General features: G+C 41.2%; 1 protein-coding gene and 1 non-coding gene across 2 annotated transcripts; both read right to left on the bottom strand.

Annotated features, from left to right (window-relative positions):
• Positions 1 to 2,252: 2,252 nt before the first annotated feature.
• LOC106613594 (lipoamide acyltransferase component of branched-chain alpha-keto acid dehydrogenase complex, mitochondrial) lies at positions 2,253 to 24,268 on the bottom strand. The gene is made up of 11 exons (XM_014216018.3): positions 24,159 to 24,268; positions 14,559 to 14,685; positions 14,307 to 14,382; positions 13,971 to 14,152; positions 13,622 to 13,749; positions 13,186 to 13,438; positions 12,678 to 12,844; positions 10,811 to 10,888; positions 5,477 to 5,668; positions 5,109 to 5,180; positions 2,253 to 4,823 (listed from the first exon to the last, which is right to left on the bottom strand). The coding sequence occupies exons 1-11, from the start codon at positions 24,201 to 24,203 to the stop codon at positions 4,656 to 4,658; spliced, it is 1,488 nt and encodes a 495-aa protein (XP_014071493.1). The 5' UTR covers positions 24,204 to 24,268; the 3' UTR covers positions 2,253 to 4,655.
• On the bottom strand, positions 4,921 to 5,059 carry LOC123724999 (small nucleolar RNA SNORD94). The gene has a single exon (XR_006757475.1). It is a non-coding gene; the product is annotated as a small nucleolar RNA SNORD94 (small nucleolar RNA).
• Positions 24,269 to 24,344: the final 76 nt, after the last annotated feature.

Raw genomic sequence — 24,344 nt, 5'->3', positions numbered from 1 at the left:
TTGCACTGACATGTACTGTCAACAGTGGGACCTTATATAGACAGGTGTGTGTTTTTCCAAATCATGTCCAACCAATTGAATTTACCACAGGTGGACTCCAATCAAGTTGTAGAAACATCTCAAGGATGATCAATGGAAACAGGATGCACCTGAGCTCAATTTCGAGTCTCATAGCAAAGGGTCTGAATACTTAAGGTATTTTTCTGCTTTTAATATATTTGCAAAAATGTCTAAACATGTTTTCGCTTTGTCATTATGGGTTATTGTGTGTAGATTGCTGAAGATTTTTTTAAATCCATTTTAGAATAAGTCTGTGATGTAACAAAATGTGGAAAAAGTCGAAGGGTCTGAATACTGTCCGAAGGCACAATTGGGTACTTACATTCCAGGGTCTTACATTCCAGGGTACTTACATTCCAGGTTAATGTGCTGTTTTTCCAGGTATTTATTAAAAGGGATCGTTATCAAGCCACTTGATTGGTTTGCCAAAAATGTGGTTTGTTGGTTGGTTAAAAAAAAATCACTTACCACATTTTACTTGCAATTACACTCAATTCTCTGGGTTGGGTTAAATGCAGAAGACACATTTCAGTTGAAGGCATTCAGTTGTACAACTGACTAGGTATCCCCCTTTCCCTTACATATCTATTCAATTCAACCCTGGAATGTAACGAAATTCCAAAGATCTGGAAATCAGCATTTGTCCTAGGATATTTTTTAATCCATTTTAGAATAAGGCTGTAATGTAACAAAAGGTGGAAAAAGTCAAGGGGTCTGAATACCTTCCGAAGGCACTGTATCTACTAGCATGCTAGCAGATACCATAGACTTCCCGTCATTGCTCGTATGCAAGTTAGCAACTTCCTTCAAGTTGCACGCAGACATAAAAATGGTATCTACAAGTTCATCTGACTCTGGGGAAGTAGATAAAGGTCTTCATTGCCAAAATCCTGAAATATCCCTTTAAGCCTATTGGGTTTTGAACCTATTCAATATTCCATAAAATTATCAAGGATAAACATCACTCACCTACCTACACCAGCCCTTTGATCTTGTTGCTTCTGCATATATTGTTTAGTTTTCTTAATTCTAGTCTCCCAAAGGGACTTGATAGAGGTGACGGTGCCACTGCCACCCCAGTCATGGTGACCCTGATCAAATGCAGCTCCCAAAACAATCTTAACTCAAAACGGGACTGGAGTCTGCCTGCTCACTGCTTCCTCAATTAGACAGATAGGGCTTGTCAAGGACAGAGGCAGGAACATGTCTGCTTAGATTTCTTCACTGCAGAAGGAAACGCATTGGTCCTCATAATGATTGACAACATGATTAGCCTTTTTTCCATTTGGACCTCAATTCTTATTCTTTATCAAGCCAAACTGCATGTAGTAAATAACTTTCACATAATTGACAAAAAGGATTAAATACATCTCACCCCAAATAGACTGTAAAGTTCATGGAAGCACCAACAGTCAATGTATATGTTCAAAACAGATGGGAGCACAGCTGTAGTAGTCCTGTAACAAATGGTCAAATCCTGTTGCCGGGCGGTCGCAGCCAAATTAAATAGTACCTTCTAAATTGGACTACTTTGCATGAAGTAAACCCATGTGCTAAATTCCTGAGACATGTCCTCAGTGTATGTTATTGTGTTGATGGAATAGCTTCTTTGCTTTGAAAATCTTGTAACAGAGTAGCAATAGAGCTCATACCTTGTCAGTAGTGTTCCTAGATGAAGCGTGACTCCAGAGGTTTCATTTTAGTCAGGGGTGGAACGCTGAAAATAGTGGTGGTCACAAGCTAAACTTGCCACATGGACTACAGTCCCCCTGACAACACATACCTTCAGAAGACAGTAGGAAAAATGTGAAATAGGGGTGGAAAACATTCAATGGTCATACAACATGTTTGTCCTCTGTTTAACGGGGTGGGAAATTAGAAGCATTTTAGGACTGGCTCTATTCATTCCAAGTCCTGGAGACAAAAACATTGAGCAATGGTCAATGGAAAGATGGTTACTCAGTTAACTAAATATTTTAAATTAACTTTAGGGATATATATTACAGACCTTAAATGTCACCATTAAAATAATTCCCATGGGAAAAATGACTGGGAATTTCCAACATGAACCTGTATCTCTCCCATACTTCCAGGTGACGACAATTATTTAGCTCCTATAGACTGAAGGCTTTATTTTGCCAAGAGTGTCAGAATTCTTGGGGAACATAACCCACAACACTCAGCAAAGCCAATAAATCTTTACACCTCAAATTTATTAAAACTTGTTTTCAGGATCCACACAATATCAGAAACGGTGATTAAGTCAGACAGGCAGTTCTCACACATCTTCAAATAGTACAATCTCCCTAAAATACAGAGACCACAGTACGCATTCCCAAAATCTTACACTAAGGTTGTGTTCGAATACTCATACTAACCACACTATTTGTGACGTAGGTAGTATACGGTATGTTAGTATGGGTATTCGAACACAGCTTAAGTGTTCACTTCCACCCATAACTTAATATTTTCCTTTAAAAAAAAAAAACATTATCAAAACAGCAAGAAAAGCAGCAACTTCGTAACACAAATTGATCAAACTAACAATTGGGGAACCATTGGAGTGTTTTGTCCAGTAGCTGCTGACATCATACAGTGCCTTCAGAAAGTATTCATACCCCTTGACTTTTTCCACATTTTGTTGTGTTACAGCCTGAATTTAAAATTGAGATTTGTTATCACTGGCCTACACACAATACACACTCATAATGTCAAAGTTTTTTTTACAAATTAAAACTGAAAAACTGAAATATCTTGAGTCAATAAGTATTCAACCCCCTTTTTTATGGCAAGCCTAAATAAGTTCAGGAGTAAAAATGTACTGAACAAGTCACATAATAAGGTACATGGACTCATTGTGTGCAAAAATCACATTTAACATGATTTTTGAATGACTACCTCACCTCTGTACCCCACACATACAGATAATTGTAAGGTCCCTCAGTCGAGCAGTGAATTTAAAATCGTTTCAACCAAAACACCTGGGAGGTTTTCCAATGCCTCACAAAGGGCACCCATTGGTGGATGGGTAAAAACAAAAAGCAGACATTGAATATCCCTTTGAACATGAAGTTATTAATTACACTTTGGATGGTGTATCAATACACTCAGTCACTACAAAGATACAGGTGTCCTTCCTAAAGCAGTTGCCGGAGAGGAAGGAAACCGCTCAGGGATTTCACCATGAGGCCAATGGTGACTTTAAAACAGAGTTTAATGGCTGTGATAGAAAACTGAAGATGGATCAACATTGTAGTTACTCCACAATAATAACCTAATTGACAGTGTGAAAAGGAAGCCTGTACCGAATAAATAATTTTCAAAACATGCCTCCTGTTTGCAGCAAAGCACTCAAGTAATACTGCAAAAGATGTGGCAAAGTAATTCACTTTTTGTCCTGAATACAAAGTGTTATGTTTGGGGCAAATCCAATGCAACACATTGAGTACCACTCTCCATATTTTCAAGCATAGTGGTGGCTGCATCATGTTATGCTTGTAATTGTTAAGGACTGAGAAGTTTTTCAGGATAAAAATAAAATGGAATGGCGCTCAGCACAGGCAAAATTCTAGAGGAAAACATGGTTTAGTCTGCTTTCCACCAGACACAGGATAATAACCTAAAACACAAGGCCAAAATCTACACTGGAGTTCCTTACCATGAAGACAGTTTTGACTTAAATCTACTGCAAGACCTGGAAATGGTTGTCTAGCTTCGATCAACGACCAATTTCAGTTTGGAGAATTTTGACAAGAGTAATGGGCAAATGTTGCACAATGCTGGTGTGGAAAGTTCTTAGAGACTTACCCAGAAAGATTAACAGCTGAAATTCCTGCCAAAACGTTGCTACAAAGTATTGACTCAATGGTGTGAATACTTACATAAATGAGATCTGTATTTCATTTTCAATACATTCTAAAAACCTGTTTTCACTTTGTCATTGTAGGGTATTGCATCGATTTAATCAATTTTGAATTCAGGCTGTAACACAACAAAATGTGGAATAAGTCGAGGGGTATGAATACTTTGAAGGCACTATAGCTGATATGAACACTAACAAGCGCATGCTGTGCAATGACACTTTTCATAGGGAATCACTAAACCGCACATTCTCTTGAAAATAGATTTCTAGCATTGATGAGGGAATGTGTGGGGCTGTAAAACTAAAAAAAAGGTGCGAAGAATTTTTTTTTTACAGGGTTATACAGTATTTCAGAAATACAACACGTTTACTAAAAAGGTTTGTTTTCCAACATTCTGCTCTTCAGGAGAAAGCGCTACTGTTCATACCCATCCTATGTCAGTAAGGCAACCAGAAGAGAGCAATCAAACTAAGGCCACACACACAAATAAAAACAGCCAGCAACTAGAGATTAGTTTTACAACGTCGAGTAGTAGGGAACTTGTGGTGTCCGTGGCGTGTGCAGCCATCCATGTTCGGAGGAAGAAAGGTTTGGAAGGCCAAGGGGGCAGGAGTAGTATGGTGACCAGTAACACCCAGTCAAAGTGACTACCCAAAGAGTCAGAGTACAATAGACCAACTTCACATCATCATGGGGGCTGGTTTTGCGTCGCTGGGCCAGGGTACTGCAGGCTCATTTCAGATCCAGGACCATGGAGGCCGGGTTCTCCAAGTAGTCCCTCCACAGGTTGGAAAACCGCGCCATGGTGGCCCCGTCGATGATCCGGTGGTCTGCCGACCAGCTGACGTTCATGACGTGAGCTTTCACCACCTCGTCCCTCGAGTTAAACCTTGGCAGGACCTGGACGGGGCATAAACATGTCAGGAGATGATTATTCATAAAGCAATCCAGACATCCATAACTATCAAATAAATGTAACAAGTCCAGACAACGTCATGAGGCTCAGTCAGGCGTCTGTATCGTGTTGACACCTCCCAGTCAGCTGGCCACATGCCCACTGAGCTGAGAACTAGCACCAACACTCAGCTCCCATTATCAGCTGAGGTCCGTACCCCTGCGCCACTCATCATAGCCAGCATTGACAACACAGCTGATAATGTTAAAGTAATATACATTTTCACAAACCTGGATCTTTCCAAGAGCGCCAATCGCCACCTCAGGAGGCAGAATTACTGGCTTTGCATAAGTGCCTCCAATCTGATTCAATGGAAAACACAAATACATGACATGTAAAGACTGAACAAGCGGCTTAAGCAAGCATAGGTCCCAAATAATGCAACCGCTAGCTGTCAATTACTATTCAAGTTAGCATTAGATGGCTACTAAAATAGCATTCGATGGCTACTAAAAAATGCCAACACGGCTTTTAATTATGAAAACGGCAACATTATCAAATCACACAAGGTTTAAAAAAATATATATAAATCTGTTTGATTTATCAGTATCACTTTAAGCTCATCCTCCCAGCCACTAGTTTCCCCTCCCCAGCTCACCGAGCCGATGTTGGAGAGGGTGAAGGTGCCTCCTGTGAGGTCAGCCGTGCCCAGCTGGCCCGTGGCGCCCAGGGTCTGCATGCGGTTGAGCTCCACTGCGATCTCAAACACACTCAGCAACTGCACATTCTTCACATTGGGCACCAGCAGGCCCTGGCTCGTGTCCATGGCCAGGCCAATATTATGGGATGCCTGGTGGTGGAGGAGGAGATAAAGCAGCACATCTCAGAACCAGCTCGGGTTCTCAATCACTTTGAAGAAAGGATGAGAGAAATGTCATGTCCGTGTTAATGAGTCATTCTATTTCTACGTCCAGCATTCTGCTCGATGTGAGCAAGTATCCCATCTATTTGAATATACACTACATGACCAAATGTATGTGGACACCTGCTCGTCAATCATCTCATTCCAAAACCATGGGCATTAATATAGACAGTTGGTCCCCCTTTGCTTCTATAACAACCACCACTCTTCTGGGAAGGCTTTCCACTAGGATGTTGGAACATTGCTGCGGGGACTTGCTTCCATTCAGCCACAAAAGCATTAGTGAGGTCGGGCACTGATGTTGGGGCGATTAGGCCTGGCTTTGCAGTTGACGTTCCAATTCACCCCAAAGGTGTTCGATTGGGTTGAGGTCAGGGCTTCTGTGCAGGCTAGTCAAAGTCTTCCACACTGTTCACGACAAACCATTTTTGTATGGACCTCGCTTTGTGCACGAGTGCATTGTCATGCTGATACAGGGAAGGGCCTTCCCCAAACTGTTGCCACAAAGTTGGAAACACAGAATGTCATTGTATGCCGTAGCGTTTAGATTTCCCTTCACTGGAACTAAGGGGACTAGGATGAACAATGAAATTCAAGATGTAGGATGGGACAAACCTAAACTTTAAATTAGTAATTTCTCTGAATGGGGGGGACAACCAAATTCACTGAGAACACATTACATAGGATGAAGAAACAATACTCAGAGCTGCACCTCTTAACTACTTGTTAAACATAGAATTGATACTGTATACTCATTGTTGGGGTGGTCCGTGGATGGCTTTATACCATTTCTATGGATCCCTCATGTCCTACTCTTCTTAGAATAATTTTGTTTTTAAACTTTTTTTAAAACTTTTTTTTTTTAAAGGCCAACTTGGGTACAATCAATTAGCTTACATTTCTCACAGATTTAAATTATATTTCAACAAAATAATGGTTGCGGGAATTCTAATCTTATCCGTGTCTAACTACAGGAACAATTTCAGAACAAAATCAGGTTGTGGGTGTTATGGCTTGTTGAAATGACATGGAACAACCCAGCTGTAACCACACTGGGAGCAGTGACAGCCAACCTATGAAACCTCACAAAAGTGTTTGGCGTAGCCCAATACCCCCTACAGTCAACCCTTTAAATAACACCCAAGACGTTGCCAGACCCCTGGTGGAGTTGGCGCGTACACCGCTAGATAAACACACTGAATCTCTGAAAGGCTAACAGTCACATGTACAGGGTTGCAGGTGTGATTGCAGGGTACAGTGAAAATCTTAAGCTCCGACATGCAGGACTAAGTGAAATAAAATGAAAATGCTAATAAAAGAAAACGATAGAACTATATACACATAACTGTAGCAGTGATTAATACATGTCTATTAGGGTGGAGGCAGAGTATAGACTTGAGGTGGTGGGGGGGGACCAAGTGAAATAAAAACAAACATAAAATGAGAAAGAAAACACTAGAAAACAAAGTAGAAATCTGCAATGTTTTATCGGAGCTTGAGGCGAGGCGCCCTCATTAGCTTGCTGCTACATGCCAGGTTGATAGCGTCTCTCCCACTGGATTGTGGAGGCTGCTTAGAGAGCGCCCTGCCACAAAATGGATTAGCAAAACAGACAAAAAGTTGGTCGGATATCCCGTTCAATGTACGTGCGTAAAGCTGGCACCGGACACAGGGCATGCAAACTATGTTGCTAATCAGAAACAAAAGGAGGCCAAAAATAGAAAATAGCAACAAAAAAATAAGGACCTGTAGGACATAGCCATTACTTTCGTTGCGAAGACTGCATTTGGACGCGACGTCACCTCAGAATCGCCTTGGGCAAACTAAGTACCGGAAGGGTGTATGGATAACTTGGAGGTCCTCAACATGTTTAGCCGAGGCTAAAGCCACGAGAAAGGAGGTGTCACAGGAGAGGGTCTTCAGATCCAGACTCCAGTGATTCAAAAGGAGGCCTCTCACAGAGCATTCAAAACCAAATCCCAAGTGGGCGCAATAGGTTGAGAAACCGTAATCTAATTCCTAGGAAAGAAAAGCGTTGAGCTGGAAAGAGACAGCTCATTTTGGGGTTAATTTGAACCAGAGACCGTGTGTTGGATAATGGACACAACCGTGCTAACGCAGCTTGTTCCCTCGACTCTGCTTCCAACCACCAACCGCCTAAGGGCCCATAACCTGTATCACTAGACACCTCATTAGGTACTAGTGAACTACAGACAGGAAGCAGCAATGAATCCCAGTAATGCACAACCTATGGGAGGGGTGCCCCCTTGTGGAATCATCATATTGTTTGGTTTCAATACTTCAAAACCAAATGGTCGGTCCAGGTAGTCACAAAAATAGATGGTGATTTTAATGAATGGAGCGAATTTGGAGCGGCAGTTTAAGAGAGCGGTTGGAAAGGACGTGGAGCGCTGGGAATTTTGAACGCTCAACTCCACTCATATACTCTGCTCCCACCCTGGGGAGATTCAGATGCCCCTCGTTCAAGGGGTACCAGAGGGGCATTAAACATGGAAAGCTTCCAATACACGTTATGCTTCCGTGAGATCGCATGACGCCCGGCCCCCTTATGGGCACAGAAGGCTCCTGAAATGGCTGACGTAGTACTCCGTTTGCTGTAACAAAACATAGGGGCACGGTCGTACCAGTAATGTTTTCGTGGAGCGGCGCACTAGTCAACCAGACCCGTGCTAAGGCCCTCCTAACCCAAACTAGATGCTCGGGGGCTGCTTCCTCAGAGGAGCATACAGTGTGCCCACAGAGAGGGAATTCCTTATCCAAAACAGAGTAAATACGGTCTCAAGAGCACGCCTTCTTGAGGACAAAGTAACAAAGCTGATGCGCATCGCAAGCTGCTCCAAGGAGTTGTACAGTTTTGACTTCCCAACCGCAGCGGCTCACTTTGAGCAGGCCAAGGTCCGCCGCAAACAAGTAAATTAGAGGCAAATTGTGTTCGTCACGCCTGGTCTAAGCAGCTCTGCTGCCGCCCTAGGCAAGATCAACATATGCCGCCCGTGTCTTGTATAGTATAAAGATTTGGAATGGATTGACAGAGTAGAGTAATGATGTGTATCTGGTGCATTTCAGTTGAGCCTACTCAGTAGCACTTGGAAACAAAACATAGTTGTCAACTATTCACATCAGAGAGTTACAATGATGCAATCACTAGGCAGCCAACTGTCTATAGTAGGAAACAGAGTTGGTGTCAATAAGCCACACGACACGATTCACGACCTCATAGTTCAAATTACAATAAACATAATCCAGAAGAACTGTAAAAATGGATATCATTTGAGTTTTGGAAACAAGTGCTTTCATAAAATGCATGACGCGTGCCTCGTTTCACAGGAGCATTGTAAAAATAAGCCTTAACTCAATGAACCAGCCTTAACGAATGTTGTTTACTTACGTTTGATTGTCCAACATCAGTTTTATAATTTATTCATTTTGTGGCCACCTAGTGTCCTCTTTCCACTGCTGTGGTGCTGAATCGCAGCGGGAATGGTGAGTGGGGCGGGCCTGCCCGGTCATGCCTAGAAGGAATCCAGCTTTTGTCAAATTAAGACCAAGTTCAATTTTAGCTAACACAAACCCTTTTCCTAAGCTTAACCTAATTCTCCTAAACTGCTACAAAAAGTCAAATCTGACATTATATTTGACAAATGCTGGATCCCTTCTAGCCATGACCGGCTGGCCCTGGTGTTCGTAGACAGCCATGTTTTGTTAATTATTCCTCCTAATTAAAACGTTCATGCCTAGGCTAAATTAAATTACAGAGGCCGGAAAACAGCTGTGTTTCGTTCTTTATTCATTTAAAATGTTCATACAAATAGCCTATTGGACAGGTCGCTCGCAAATTATATAAATATACTTCGGCATTGTGTTTTATTACTGTGTAGGTGACTTGTTCAAGGCAAAATGTTTCTTTAAAAAAATATATATATATATCCGTTTAAGCATGGTGAAGTTATTAATTACACTTTGGATGGTGTATCAATACACCAAGTCACTAAAGATACAGGCGTCCTTCCTAACTCAGTTGCCAGAAAGGAAGGAAACTGTTCAGGTATTTCAAAATGAGGCCAATGGTGACTTCAAAAACAGTTAGGAGTTTAATGGCTGTGATAACCACATTGAATTTTTCTACTTACCCGGACGGAAAAGGGATACCTAATGCATTCAACCGAAACGTGTCTTCCATATTTAACCCAACCTCTGAATCAGAGGAGGTGAGGGGGGGTGCCTTAAATCAACGTCATCAGCGACTGGGAGCAAGTCTTGTGGGGGTCAACTGCTTGCTCAAGGGCAGAACCGACAATTTCTTTCCCGCCTCGCCGGCTCGGGGATTCGAACAAGCAACCTTTCAGTCGAATTAACTCATGATGTGCAACTGTGTATTTCTCCGCTTGCATCTGAGGAAATGACCTTTTTTTTTTTTTTTTATTGGTTTTTAATAAGCAAATTACATTAGGCCTCACTCCAGAACTTCACTACCATTCCTGTTCCCGTGTCAACCTCTGACTTACACAAAGACAACAAACCTGAGTATCTCTTTATTCATTTGGGCATGGTTATGAACCCAAACCCAGCTTAGCCGTCGTCATCTAGGTCGCATTTTTAGCAATCTTAACTCAGTGCTATAGCCAGGCCAAACAATCCGAAGAATAACAAAACTATTTGTGATTAGGAAACTAGAAGAACCATACAAACTCCAGCACACAACGTCCAGGGGTGAGCACGCTCTACCACAAAGGGGCAGTTCAGTTGGCTCAACGTAAGACAGACAGTCTCGTGTTCCAATTGTTTGTTTTAGTAGCGCGAATCGTTCCTGTCCACACCGAGATGAAGAGCGGAATAATGGAAGGTATTCATTCTAGCCTCACACTTATCACCTGTGGAAGGCGGGGCTTCCAGTGAGGAAAGGATTTCATTGGCCTTGTCAGGAGTGATTTTAGATTGTCAACCGAAGATGTGAGAGCGCAACTCCCCATAGTATGTTGTACCGACGTTGACTGACTGAAAGGGAAGCAATGTCTCCCCAAAACCACCACCCCCTTCCTGCAGCCTTACCTTGTAGGTGATGTTCTGAACAGCCTCGTCCACCGAGGCGTTGAGGATAGGGAAATGGAGAAGGCCCAGTGAAGCAGCCTGCTCAAACAGAGAAGATTATGATCATCTTCAAATAACATTTTATTTGTCACATGCGCTGAATACAACAGGTGTAGGCCTTACCGTGTAATGCTTACTTACAAGCCCTTAACCAACAATGCAGTTAGAGTGAAGACAATATTTATTAAATAAACTAAAGTTAAAATAATAATAACACAAAATACCAATAACGAGGCTATATACAGGGGGTACCGGTACGGAGTCAGTGTGCAGGGGAACAGGTTAGTCGAGGTAATTTGTACATGTAGGTAGGGGTAAAGTCACTATGCATTGATAAACAGCGAGTAGCAGCAGTGTAAAAACGAAGGGGGGTGTCAATGCAAATCATCCGGGTAGCCATTTGATTAATTGTTCAGCAGTCTTACGGCTTGGGGTAGAAGCTGTTAAGGAGCCTTTTGGACCTAGATTTGGAACTCCGGTACTGCTTGCCGAGAACAGTCTATGACTTGGGTGACTAGAGTCTTTGACAATTTTTTGGGCCTTCCTCCGACACTGCCTAGTATATAGGTCCTGGATGGCAGGAAGCTTGGCCCCAGTGATGTACTGGGCCGCACGCACTACCCTCTGTAGCACCTTACGGTCGGATGCAGAACAGTTTCCATACCAGCCGATGATGCAACCAGTCAGGATGCTCTCGACGGTGCAGCTGTAGAACTTTGAGGATCCGGGGACCCATGCCAAATCTTTTCAGTCTCCTGAGGGGGAAAAGGCGTTGTCGTGCCCGGAACTTGGAACTTGAAACTCTCAACCTGCTCCACTACAACCCCATCGATGTGAATGGGGGCGTGCTCGGCCCTCCTTTTCCTGTAGTCCACGATCAGCTCCTTTGTCTTGAGCACGTTGAAGGAGTTGTTGTCCTGGCACCACACTGCCAGGTCTCTGAAGCCCTCCCTATAGGCGGTCTCATCGTTGTCGGTGATCAGGCCTACCACTGTTGTGACGACAGCAAATGTAATGATGGTGTTGGAGTCGTGCTTGGCCACACAGTCGTGGTTGAACAGGGAGTACACGAGGGGCCAACGTGTTGAGGATCAGCGTAGCAGATGTGTTGTTGCCTACCCTTACCACCTGGGGACGGCCCGTCAGGAAGTCCAGGATCCAGTTGCAGAGGGAGGTGTTTAGTCCCAGGATCCTTAGCTTAGTGATGAGCTTTGTGGGCACTATGGTGTTGAACGCTGAGCTGTAGTCAATGAACAGCATTCTCACATAAGGTTACTTTTGTCCAGGTGGGGGAAGGGCAGTGTGAAGTGCAATTGAGATTGCGTCATCTGTGGATCTGTTGGGGCGGTATGCAAACTGGAGTGGGTCTAGGGTTTCCGAGATGATGGCGCTGATGTAAGCCATGACCAGCCTTTCAAAGTACTTCCTGGCTACCGATGTGAGTGCTAAGGGGTGTTAAGTCAGTTACCTTCGCTTTCTTGGGCACAGGGACAATGGTGTGATCCAAACCGCAGCCAGCATGCTATTTACCCAAATCCTCTGGCATAGTACTTCAGGTATGATGTGCAATGATTCTTTCATGACACCCCTGTAATAATGAAGTTTCTGTGCAGGGCATTATAACACTTCAGTCACATAACACAAGCTGCTACCTCTGTCATAACAACAGTACATGATCTGGCATGAGCGTATAACGCTGACATTTCAACGTCATAACGAACACTTCTTATTAGGTGTTACCCCATGCATATTGGCAATAGCGTCACTTTGCCACTAGACATGTCACCTCACAACTTCATATTACATCATGTCAGGAGTCAAAGGTCACCTTGATGAAGAAGGGCATGTAGCTGAGCTTGACCCCGCGACCCTCTGACAGGCCCTTCAGCTCCTTGCGCAGCTGCACCAGCCTCGTCAAATCCACTTCATCTTTATAACCAAAGTGGGGGATCTTCAAAGCTGCAGTCATGGTCTTCACCATTGCTTTGTGGAAACCTGGTCGTTCAGAAGAACACGTTGGAAAAAAAATAGATATGTTTTGATGAAGCTAGTACTATATTGCTAAGTTAACACCTGTCCAGTCAGGTCACTTTAGGCTGTTGCAAACAAAGCCAGAAGGAAGTTGTTTGGAACCTGGACTGAACATAGATTGGGAATTTAAATACAGTGACTAGCTTTTTGAAACCCGTTCAAAACATCACTGCTACTCTAATTATAATAGACTATATTTAACCTGTCTAGCTAATACTATGGGTTATTCTCTGAATCAGAAATGTATCCCAGAAAGCAAACACATTTATTGGAACCATTAACCATCTCTGTAATGCTCCCTCTACCTTTCAGGGGCTCAGTGCTGTCCTTGCCCGTGAAGACGGGCCTGGAGATGACAGGGAGCGGGACACTTGGTGGGGGCTTCATCTTGGGCATGGAGGCCGAGGAGGGGGCGGATGCTGCGGGAGGGGGTGGCTGGATCTCATGGAATGGGGTCGGGGGTAAGATGGCCCCTGTCTGTTTGGCCAGGAAGTTGAGGATGTCTTCTTTGAGGATCCGTTCGTCTCTCCCGGTACCGACCACTTCACTCAGCTTGATCTAAGTAGGAATGGAAAGTAAGCGGCAAAGAGGTAAATAGACTGAATCATCACAAAAGCCTGGACACCCAGTAGTTGGCCATTCCAGGTTTAAAGGGGTGGTGCTCAATCTTGTGCTATAGTGCCATCTTGCAGTGAATGCATGCTTGCATGTGTATGTGTCTGTCTTTTAATAACAACTCACATTGTTCTCCATGGCTAAACGACGGACTGCAGGTGTGGCCTGGGTCTTGTGTCCCTTGATTTCCTGGTGTGTGTGCTCATCGTTTGACATCGCCGGGGTCTCCACAACATCCTCCTCATGGGCCACCTCTGAAAGATCGACCAAAGTCACTATCCCCACCTTCCAACAGAAGCCAGCGTTGTTTTTGAACTTAGATATTTTGGTGTGTTCCAATTTTTCTTTATTATAAACGTGACCCAGGTAATATGAACTGGCTTCAAGTGTCAGTTCTATTGTTCTACACATTTGATACATAAAAAGTTGGGAGATTTCCATTACGCCATTGTTGGTGCTTTGGCGGCATACCTACCCGGACCGGGCTCGGTCTCAATATCCACCAGGGGTGAGCCCACTAAGGCTGTGGCATCAACCTCATAGTAGAGCTTTTTAATGACACCGTCATAGCGACTTGTGATGGTGACAGATGCCTTGTCACTCTGTACCTCACAGATGCTGTCAAACTGGGAGACTTTGTCTCCTTCCTTCACATACCTATGGGAACAGAAAGACAACCTTAACATCTTTCTCTTGGAGTAGCTATGCTTAGTAATCATTGAACTTGTGTGGGCTCTAGTGGCAACTCTTTTAACAAAACGGAATTCATATACAGCTTTGCATGTTGCTGTACTATATTTTGAAATCATACCATTCCTTCACCGTCACCTCCATGATGCCCTCGCCAATATCTGAGAGTTTGAATGGCACAATTGGTCCTGATGTGACTAAAGAAAGCAAATGGTCATTAAAAATGACACATCCATTCTTCAACCTATAACTTCCACATAGCCTTCCGTGCATTTAAGATTGTTTAGTTTACTGTCTGTACGGAGTGTACACTGTCAGCAGTAGCATCTTCCTCATTCCACATCCCTGTGCGCCGATTCCGAAGCCTACTTACCATAACTGGTGTGGAAAAACCTCGAGCTGCACAGCTGAGGGATGAAGAGAGTGTGGGGACGACGGGTGTAGTCTGGTCGGCCAGTTTGGACCCTGGAGCAGCAACGCTTGTACCGATGTGCCAAGAGCTGCGATGATAAACGAGAAATAGATCCATGTCATGATCAGTCATTAGATGGGGTCGCGTTTCAGGACTAGGCTTCGTTAATGGATATACCGTTTCAGCATCTAAAGATATAGCTAGCATGACTTCGTAGCTTTCAACAGTTGACTCGCTGCAGAGCAAGTTTAGTTTAACAATCTAAATGTTACACACACACACACACACACACCAGTACCAGTCAAAAGTTGACGCCTTCTCATTCAAGGGTTTTTCTTTATTTTGACTATTTTCTACATTGTAGAATAATAGTTAGGACATCAAAACTATGAAATAACACATATGGAATCGTGTAGTAACCAAAAAGATGTGTTAAACAAATCTAAATATATTTTATATTTGTGATTCTTCAAAGTAGCCACCCTTTGCCTTGATGACAGCTTTGCACACTCTTGGCATTTTCTCACTCTTGTATTTGTTATAATTATTTGTGTATACATGTTATTTTCATGTACACATATTTGGATAAAGCCCAAAAAGCACACTATCAGATTAATCCAAAATTACTAAACGTATACATTTTATTTTTCCTAATATATCCTAAATATTGGTGCATTATGGTAATGAAAAGCATGTTTCAGTAATGTGTGTTTCATAGTTTGCCATTGGAAAACTGTACTGAGCTCTATTAAAAATTCAGTAACCCAATACATGAAACTGTCATTTCTTAATGCCAAATGACTTGCATAAAACAACCCTTATTTTACCACAAGTACTGTAATTACGTGCATGCATTTTAAAAAGTGGATTTTTTTTTAAACATTTAACATTGGTGTATTAGGATACAGATGTGTGGTTCTAAGATATTTTAGATGTATTACTAAATTGAATGGGATTCTATGCGCAAATGGCATAACATGATATGCATATGAAGTACCTAAATATGTCGGATATGGACCAAAAACTTTGTTGGGATATCAAACAGTATAGCTAAAACAGGTACATGTCAAAAATGGGGGATATCCTCTTTTAAGTGGCGGTTGCTCTTTGCTGAAAAACAAACTCCAGATTGTCACTTAGTAAATTAAATGGGGTTTATAAAGCCATATTTCATGACAACCCTGCTTAGTGAAATACCAGATTTTTACAAAATAATCTATACAAAAAGGTGAAAGCAGTGATCCTAGTAATTAATTAAAGTCACCAGCACAGCACACCCATTGAATATACATTAGAATTAGCTTATTATCATTGCCTTATTTAAGGATCTCATTACCGAAACTGACATAAAATGTGGTAATGATTAGGGCTGTTGCGGTGACCGTATTACCGCCACATCGGAGGTCATTAGTCATGAAGGCAGTCAAATTCCACTTGGCCGTTCAGTCACGGTAATTAGGCTTCTCCAAGCTCTGATGCTGCTTCTGGTCATTAGTAGTCTACCAAACCTGCCAACTGCCTGGCACTCAGCACTCTATTGTCCCTCTAATCACTCTGACATCAATGCAAATGTAATCAGAAATCTAATCAAACACTTCATGAGAGCCCATGAGCTCATGTTGTGCAACATTTCTATAGGCTATGCAATTGCGGGAGAAAACAGAGTGATGGCTGCTAATAAAAAGAGGAGGATCCCATCAGCTTTCTATAGGCTAGGCCTACTATATTTATTTCTCAACTTTCCTAATATTAAGCACATTGCTTATATTTACAACAGGAGAATACCCTACCTGGCTGGCATGAAAATGAACCACGGGGAAAAGCGTCCTCCATTCGCTATTTAAGTGCATAGATGACATGTTTCAATACAGGTGCATGATAAATGTCCATTCTAAATCAAAACAAATGTGTCACATATTATTTAGTATATGTAAAGACAAGATTAAATCAAGAATAGTCCGATGGGTGATAATATTAGCCTATCACTTGTGAATTATGTATTAATCACTTGTGAATGATGCCCAGCATAAGAAACAATACCTGTTTTTTTTTTGTCTTTTTCCAATCAGTTGCACACCTCATGTAGCCCAGCCCATAGAAACCTTATTAAAACATATAGGCCTATTAAGCAAATTAATTCGCTTTACAAGTGGTGTAGAGCCTAACTGGCACATATAAGCAACGAGTAAGTTTCAAGTTTGGGGAAGATCATTTTCACCATAAAAATTCACCTTCATAATAAAAGCATTACATGCATAATTGCATTTGAGGTCACTTTTGATAAATGGTGTTTTCCGCTAATGGAACATTTGCGCTTATAGCCTACTACCATGTGCGCATTGCTGCGCTTATAATGTGAAGAAATAGCCTAATAGTTTATCAACATGTTAAGCTAAACGTTCTGATCTGTTGCGTCAGCCACATTGCATAAAAAAAATGGGTTTTTGATGCTAGTGGTTGTATTCATTTGGGATCTCTCATCCCACAACTGTCCCAGACAGACTATGTATGGAATATTTATTTTACAGAATAGGTTTACTTTTGTACTATGGGGGATAATAGATTGACATAGGCTAGTGCTTTTGCTGTTTGTTAGGCCTACTAAGTAACTGATGAAAAGTAAATGTGGAGAGTTCTTCCAATATCTTCAATATGCACCTCGGAATTGTAAAGGACGCACGCAGTTGCGTCCCCGATGTGTCCGTCTTCACTTGTAGCCTGTGAGAAAGACCTCATCACGTGACTGAGAGCCGAGCCGTGTGAGTGAGTGAGAGATGCTTCGGATTGTGCAGCACACTCGGGGAGAAAGGCACAACGCAGCACTCCGGGCCGCAAAAGGCATGGACTTTTTTAGGGTGCATTACAGCCACAAAGGGGATGTCGCCGTGAAATTCGAGGCATTATCAAGTGCTTGTCAAATTGTGAATGAGAGACTAATGAAGTGTGTACAGCCTGCGCAAAAAAAACAAAGCAGAGCTCATGCCTTTCTAGCGTCTTTTTTCAAATCATCATTGGAGTCACATCATGCAGCCTTAGAGTGTATTAAAAATCAAAACATATAGCCCAACGTTTGTAGAACAACTAAAGTTACATTAATAACTCTAAATTAAGCATATAGGAATACCCATTGCTTTGTTAACCGCTCAGAATAGCCGCATGTGCACTCTCCCTCAAATTGTTTGGAGGAAAATATTTATATTTTATTCAGCTTTGTTCAATTGTATTCTTTATTACTATAAAATAATGCCACGGAATTCTAAGCAAATCTTGTCTGCTAAATTAACTAGTGTAGCCCACAGCCATATGGCATAGCCAGATCAGGACCTAACATAAGGACAACTCAGAGTATGCTATAGACTACATTTTCTTCATATCATGCTTCTTTAGACCTGTCTAAAATACATCATGGATTAATGGTGAAGGTGTAGGCTATATTACATGGATTTAGTAGACTTTTTTAAATGGCTTCTTGGCTATGAATGTAAAATCCAGGAGAAGCTAAATGTGTTTGTTAATTAACGGTCAATTACTGTGAGACCGACAGTTATTTGCTTGACAATCATCGGCTGACGAAATTCTGTGACCGCCACAGCCCTAGTTAATGACACATTTGCGTTTCGGTAATGAGAGGCCCTTAGCTCACTGTGCAAGTAATAGGAGACAGCCATTATGAATTAGCAAATAATTGACCCCATCACTAATGTCCATTCATGCCTTCAAGATGGTAAGTTAATGGTTCTAAGTTCTTCTCAATTTGAGGTTTAGTCATATCGGTGATGAGAACGCTAAGTGTCGTAAAGGGGGTGTTTGAGAATAAGACCCTCATTCTGAAGGCATATAAGTGAAGAAATTAAATTAACTTGTGCTCGTCTAAAGGCGTCCCTGCATGCTTCCGAGCTGAAACAGTTCAGAGGAGTTTGTGCATATATTACGATGAAATGTTGTGATGTTTTTGTTCGTTTTGGACTTCAGTAAGGGTTTTTCAATTCGGGCACACATTTTTTTCCTTTGAGGCCAGCTGAAGTTCGGGAGACAAAGTCTACGCCCCTTCATCCGTGATTGGTCAACAGTAAAAACTCTTCAATAAAAAGTCTGTTGTCATTCAACGAGAAACTACTTGTTTTCATGCACATTTTTTCATTGAGAAATACTGCAAACATCTTAGTTAGTTGTAAAATTGTGTGACTAAGATCTTGGAAAAAACGTTAAAATTAATTACAGATTTCTTGAGTTATCTTGGATTAATTCTGACTATTTTGTGGAAGTGTATACTGGCTACGGCATCTCAAAATGGACAAACAGTACTATTGCAGCCTTTTTGTTGTTTTTCAAGTGAAGGTCTTAATGGAGTATGCGAGCACATTTGTTCATTAGCCGCCCGCCGAACTGAAGCATGCTGACGCCTTAAGGACTGCTCCTTTAGATGATGCATCATGGGTGAATAAAACTATTTTTTTTTTTTTAAATGAGTTACTACACCAACTTGAAAACGTGTTACAGTAACGAGAAACATGTCCACGAAGTGTTTTTACTAATAAATATTAAGTAAACTTCAACTAGTATACAACTTGTATGATTTACTCACCAACTACAGCAACAGAGTGTTTTCTTCAAATAAGTTAGGTTTTTCTAAAGTAAAAATTGTATAAAATGATTCAAGAAATTCATCCAGATACATTTCATTAATGAGAATTTGGGGAGAAAATGTATAAAAATTCTGGCAAAAATGTAAAATGTATTTAAAATGAGACATTGCTATAAACTAAGCATTGTAGTCTTCAGAATGATAGTTGAAGGTGCATTATGTTTTTTTAACTCAATTTTCTACTGCCATGGTTTCATGAGAATCACCCATCCATTTGTGGCAAAGTTGTTTAGCTATTTAACTTATTTAAAGTGGAAACTTTTGTTGCAAAGTAGGGCTGGGCAATACGGCCAAAATATCATATGGTATTTTTCAAATTTTATACAGTATTTTATGTTTTTGATTAATAAAAGTTCTAAATTTGCTTTATGAGTAGTGCGTGACCGTAGGGTGGCAAAACACATTCTAAATGATTTCAATGGGTCTTTCTCCATTCTGATTGTTTTATACTGTTCAATTCAACTTCAACCTAAAATAATTTCCTGCATTTCCATAAATTTCTGCATTCATTTGAGATCATTTCCACACTGCCATGATATAGCTAGCCAGCTAATTAGCGATTAGCATTAGTGCCTAACCTGATTTAGCTTAACTTGCTAAGAAAATACAAAGTAGCTGTTTGCAGATGTAAGAAACACAAACTAATAACGTTGTAATTATAGAACGCTTGTGGATTTATATTAAGATCAAATTGGAAACATTGTTGTCATCAACATTGTTGCATTAACCATGCAGACTGAATGAAAGTGTCTCGTGGTCAAGCAACAACAAATGCGCTGTGTGTGACAGGGGGGTGGGAATAGGTCTGTGTGGAACGCACAAAATGAGTATCAGCCATTGAAAAGTGTAAATTTACTCAATTGTAGCTGGTCCCATCAGATAACATGGCACACGTTAGCCCTATGCTAACCTCAACAGGTCGTACCGATTATAACTTCTTCAGCCTATGAAAGATTTTAGACTTTATATCCACCAATCAATAGCATTTCTTAAAATTAGGGATCCACGAAACAGTAAAAAAAATATAAGAAAAATATAATAATAAATTGGTGAACATAACGGAATCTGCTGATATTTGCGTAAAATGCCAACATTGGTATCGGCCGGTGTCTAATTTAACGGCGATGTTAAAAACCGATGTCAAAGCTACCGTGCATACCTATATAACGTAGGTACATGACGTAATAACGCCACGTAAAATGTTGCGCTACACGTGCAACACAGCATTCCTAACCTAGCCACACAATGTCTGCTGTGTGAATCGAGCAGTCAACAAGTCGAGTAGTGATTTGAAAGAGTAAGAACTTCAGCGACACAACTCAAAGGCGAAATCCATTAAAGCCAAGATAATGGAATTCATTGCCCTTGACAATCAACCGTTCTGTCGTAGGTGATGTTGGCTTTCGCTGACTGGTCGAGCACCGGTACACACTACCAAATGCGCTATTTTTCAGATGTTGCCTTACCGGAGTTACACAGTAATAGTGTCACTGCTATTAGCTTCACGGCATACATACTATGGAACACCGTTTGCATCTTTGTGTGTCAAAAAAGATACAGTAGCACTGTCAAAGCTGTACAAAAAAAAAAAAGTCTGCAAACAAGCAAACACTGGCCACGAACGATGTGTTTACAATACCGCGTTGGTAATAAAGCATCATTTGTTCAACCGCAACTTCTGGGGTTGCTAGCTTTAGCTTGGTACCTAACTAGCACCAATACAACCAGCAGAAGCTGCAGTTATTTTCATTATTCTTAGCAATGATTTAGGAATCCTTGTGAGTAAGTATTAGCTAGGTTGCCACTTGTTTGCCTATTGAAATTGAACTTCAGTTCATGAAAATAAATAGCTAGCCAGCTACTTAACCCTGTTGCTCAAAGCTAACGTTATAAGCAGCCAGCTAGCTTTATCTGGCTAGTGAGGCTCGACCGGACCGGGTTATGTGTTGTGAAGCTAGCCACAATAAGGATTAGGCAAAATAGTGAAATTTGCAGTTTGCCTTCAAAATTAGTGTCATTGACAGTGATGCAAATTAATACTAATAGTAGAATTATGCCATACCTTTATTTTGAAGGCTAACCGCAAAGTCCACTATTGTGGCTAATCCTTAGTGGCTAGCTTCACATAGATAGGTCTGACCATCATTAATCAAATAAGAACTGTCTCATAAATTAGGGTTATTTTAGATGATGACACCTAGCTATAGAGTTAGCTGGCTAACTATAGCTACTGAAACAGATTATGTCGTGTTATTTGACGTGCATCTTTTTTGACACGCAAAGACCCAAACGGCGTTCCATAGAAATCCTGGTTGAGAATGACACGACTGAACTTAATGAACAATGAAACAGCACAGCAAGTAAGTAAAAGAAATTGGTTTTGATTATGGTTTACTGGTAATGGGGACATAAGTAAATGGCAACAAAAGTTTTTGGTAAGTGTGGTGTGTGTGTGTGTGTAACCTTTATTTAACTAGGCAAGTCATTTAAGAAATTCTTATTTACAATGATGGCATACCCTGGCCAAATCCGGACGACCCTGGGCCAATTGTGCGCCGCCCTATGGGACTCCCGATCACGGCCGGATGTGATACAGCCTGGATTCAAACCAGGGACTGTAGTGACGCCTCTTGCACTGAGATGCAGTGCCTTAGACCGCTGCGCCCATGTGTGTGTGTTAACTATTTAACTGTACTAGAATGCTTAAAAGGCCGCTAAAATTGTAAATATCGGTATCGTTTTTTAAGCAAGGAAAATATCGGATATCGGCCAAAAACGTCATATCAGTGCATCACGACTTAAAATAGGTCAACACTGGCCACTAGAAGGATATTTTGAACCTACAAATTCAAGGTTAACTTGTTTCGTTGGTCTGTAACAAAATGTGAGTCAACATTGCACTGATGCATCCTTGACTAGGCAACTAGCTACTACTGTTAAACATTTTCAGTTCTTCATATACATGACAAAATCCCACATTATCAGTTTCACACACACATCCATGTGCTTTTAATGGGGAAAATAAGGTCCTTACATGTAAGTTCATCGTAAAAAAAAAAGCAAAGAGCCTTATGGAAATAGCAGTCTTGTACTGTGGGCCATCATCGCTTCTCAGTGGCAGACACTGCTAAAGCGGTTGACTAGCAATTGATGGTGCACTTTAACCATGGGTTTGAGCCAACTTGGCAGCAAGCTTTTTTAAATGACGGGGGATAAAAAAAAATCTGTTCACTGCCCGTCCTTAATGCTCGATTCAAAACGCATGTGACGAGCTGGATGATTATAATAACGCATAGCCTACAAAACCTTGTAGCACTACATTTTGGCATACACAATGTAATATAGCCTCTGCAATATGATTAATAGGCAAAAGTGTGTGTGCTAGGCTGAAGAAAGAGAAAGCTCCTTATTAAATTCATTCATAATTTTCATTTTCAAGCTGTTGGCTGTAGGCGTCCCTTTTCAACACCTTTAACAGTGCTGGACTTGGGCAGGCGCTCACCAGAACGGAGTTTCTGCACCTCTTATAAAATATTAGCTCAAAAGTATTGTACAGTTCCTGCACCTAAATAAACAGTACCGGCACCCAAAATGAGTACTGATACCTATTTTATTCCAAGTCTAGCACTGCACAGTGTCTTATTTACTTTGAAGAACTACTAAAATAGTGATTGTCAGACAACAGCTCTATAGAGATGAAATGACTTGGAATTAAATAATAAAGTCATCATATAAAACAAATGTAATATACACAACTGAAATATTTTATTAATTTGAATAACTGATGGGCAGTCACTACCATCATGTGACTTTTAATCATTTATTGTTACAGCATTCAACCCGCATAATGCATAGTCCATTTAATTAAAAAATAACATTTAATAATCGTATTTTTTTTTATTCAATCGGACCGACCTCAAAATGTTATCACCAATGTGATTCCGACGTTCACCAAAAAGATCATCACTAGTGAAACCCCTTTAACTTTAAAATGTTTGCAAGTATGGCCCCATTTTTTACCAAGGTATGATGACATTGCTCTCGAAAGCTCTTAAAATCCATAGGTTTTTAAGCGGCTACGGTTGGCTGCGTGTGAACTACAATTCCGACACAGTTTTCGAAACGTCAATAATCACGTACTGATATGCCCCTTGACTTTCATATGAATGAGAAAGAATCTTTCAAATAAAAGATAAACTGCTACAGTAAGTGTTGCACAAATCCATACGCAAGTGTATACCTCCAGTTGACGAACTACACTTCCTCCCCAGTTAAGTTTACACACAGGTGTTCGGAGAACGCTAAATAGCCAATTAGTCTTCCGTAAACAAACGTTGTAATATAACATAGAGATGGCCGTATGGGAACCCTGTCACAAACCCTAATCCTATAAAAAGTGTGTCGTAATTTAACCTTTTGATTTTAGAAATGTATTTGTCGCTGATATGAAAAAAAACGTACCTTGATTCCAAAACCATACCGCAAGCGATGCGTAGAAACTCAACAAAATATTACAGTACTATCGTCGGGCGCTAAAGGTAACGTTAGTTACAGTGGTCTATGAATGGGTTAGGGATGACATTGTATTGGCATTCAAGTTCAATTATTTCAGACACACACATCGTCAACCGTTTGAGTCAAATAAACAGTTGACTATCTGGGTAGTAGTAACCAACAGATAGCAATTATTCATAACTACAAAACAATTAGGAAATAATGTCAATTTCAATCCCACTTCACTGTAACATAGACTAAAATTAGCTTGTTTGCTAGTCAGGCTAGCAGCTGCATGGGAAACGTCTCTAGATTGATGTACAGTAGCAGTATTTCTAAATGCATGATCCTTGTGCATCATCAACTATCTCGCAAAGCTTTCACGTCGGTATACACATTTGGAAAAACTTTAACAAACCTACCAAGCGTCTCATAAATGTGAATGAGCCTCTGGTAACTGCCGCCATCTTTGTTTCTCTTCGTCCGGATCCAACGCACGCCCCTTTCAATGGCCAATCAGAGATCAGTCACTATAGAGATTTTACTGCGTTCATGAGCCAGTCGGAACTAGGAAACACGTGCCATGTTCAACCAGTTAGCAAGTCAGA

This window comes from Salmo salar, chromosome 10, assembly GCF_965601325.2.
Source record: "Salmo salar chromosome 10, fSalSal1, whole genome shotgun sequence".
In the NCBI taxonomy this organism is placed as follows: domain Eukaryota; kingdom Metazoa; phylum Chordata; class Actinopteri; order Salmoniformes; family Salmonidae; genus Salmo; species Salmo salar.
The sequence above is the reverse complement of the archived record's forward strand: the minus strand, read 5'-3'. Positions and strand labels throughout refer to the sequence as shown.

Bases quoted from the DNA above. Each gene is read 5' to 3' on its own strand.
- LOC106613594 (XM_014216018.3), bottom strand. From the start codon at position 24,203: ATGGCGGCAGTTACCAGAGGCTCATTCACATTTATGAGACGCTTG. The intron at 14,153-14,306 runs GTATGATTTCAA...CTGTTCCCATAG, and splicing joins GAGGTGACGGTGAAGGAATG to GTATGTGAAGGAAGGAGACA. The intron at 13,439-13,621 runs GTGAGTTGTTAT...ATTCCTACTTAG, and splicing joins GTTTAGCCATGGAGAACAAT to ATCAAGCTGAGTGAAGTGGT.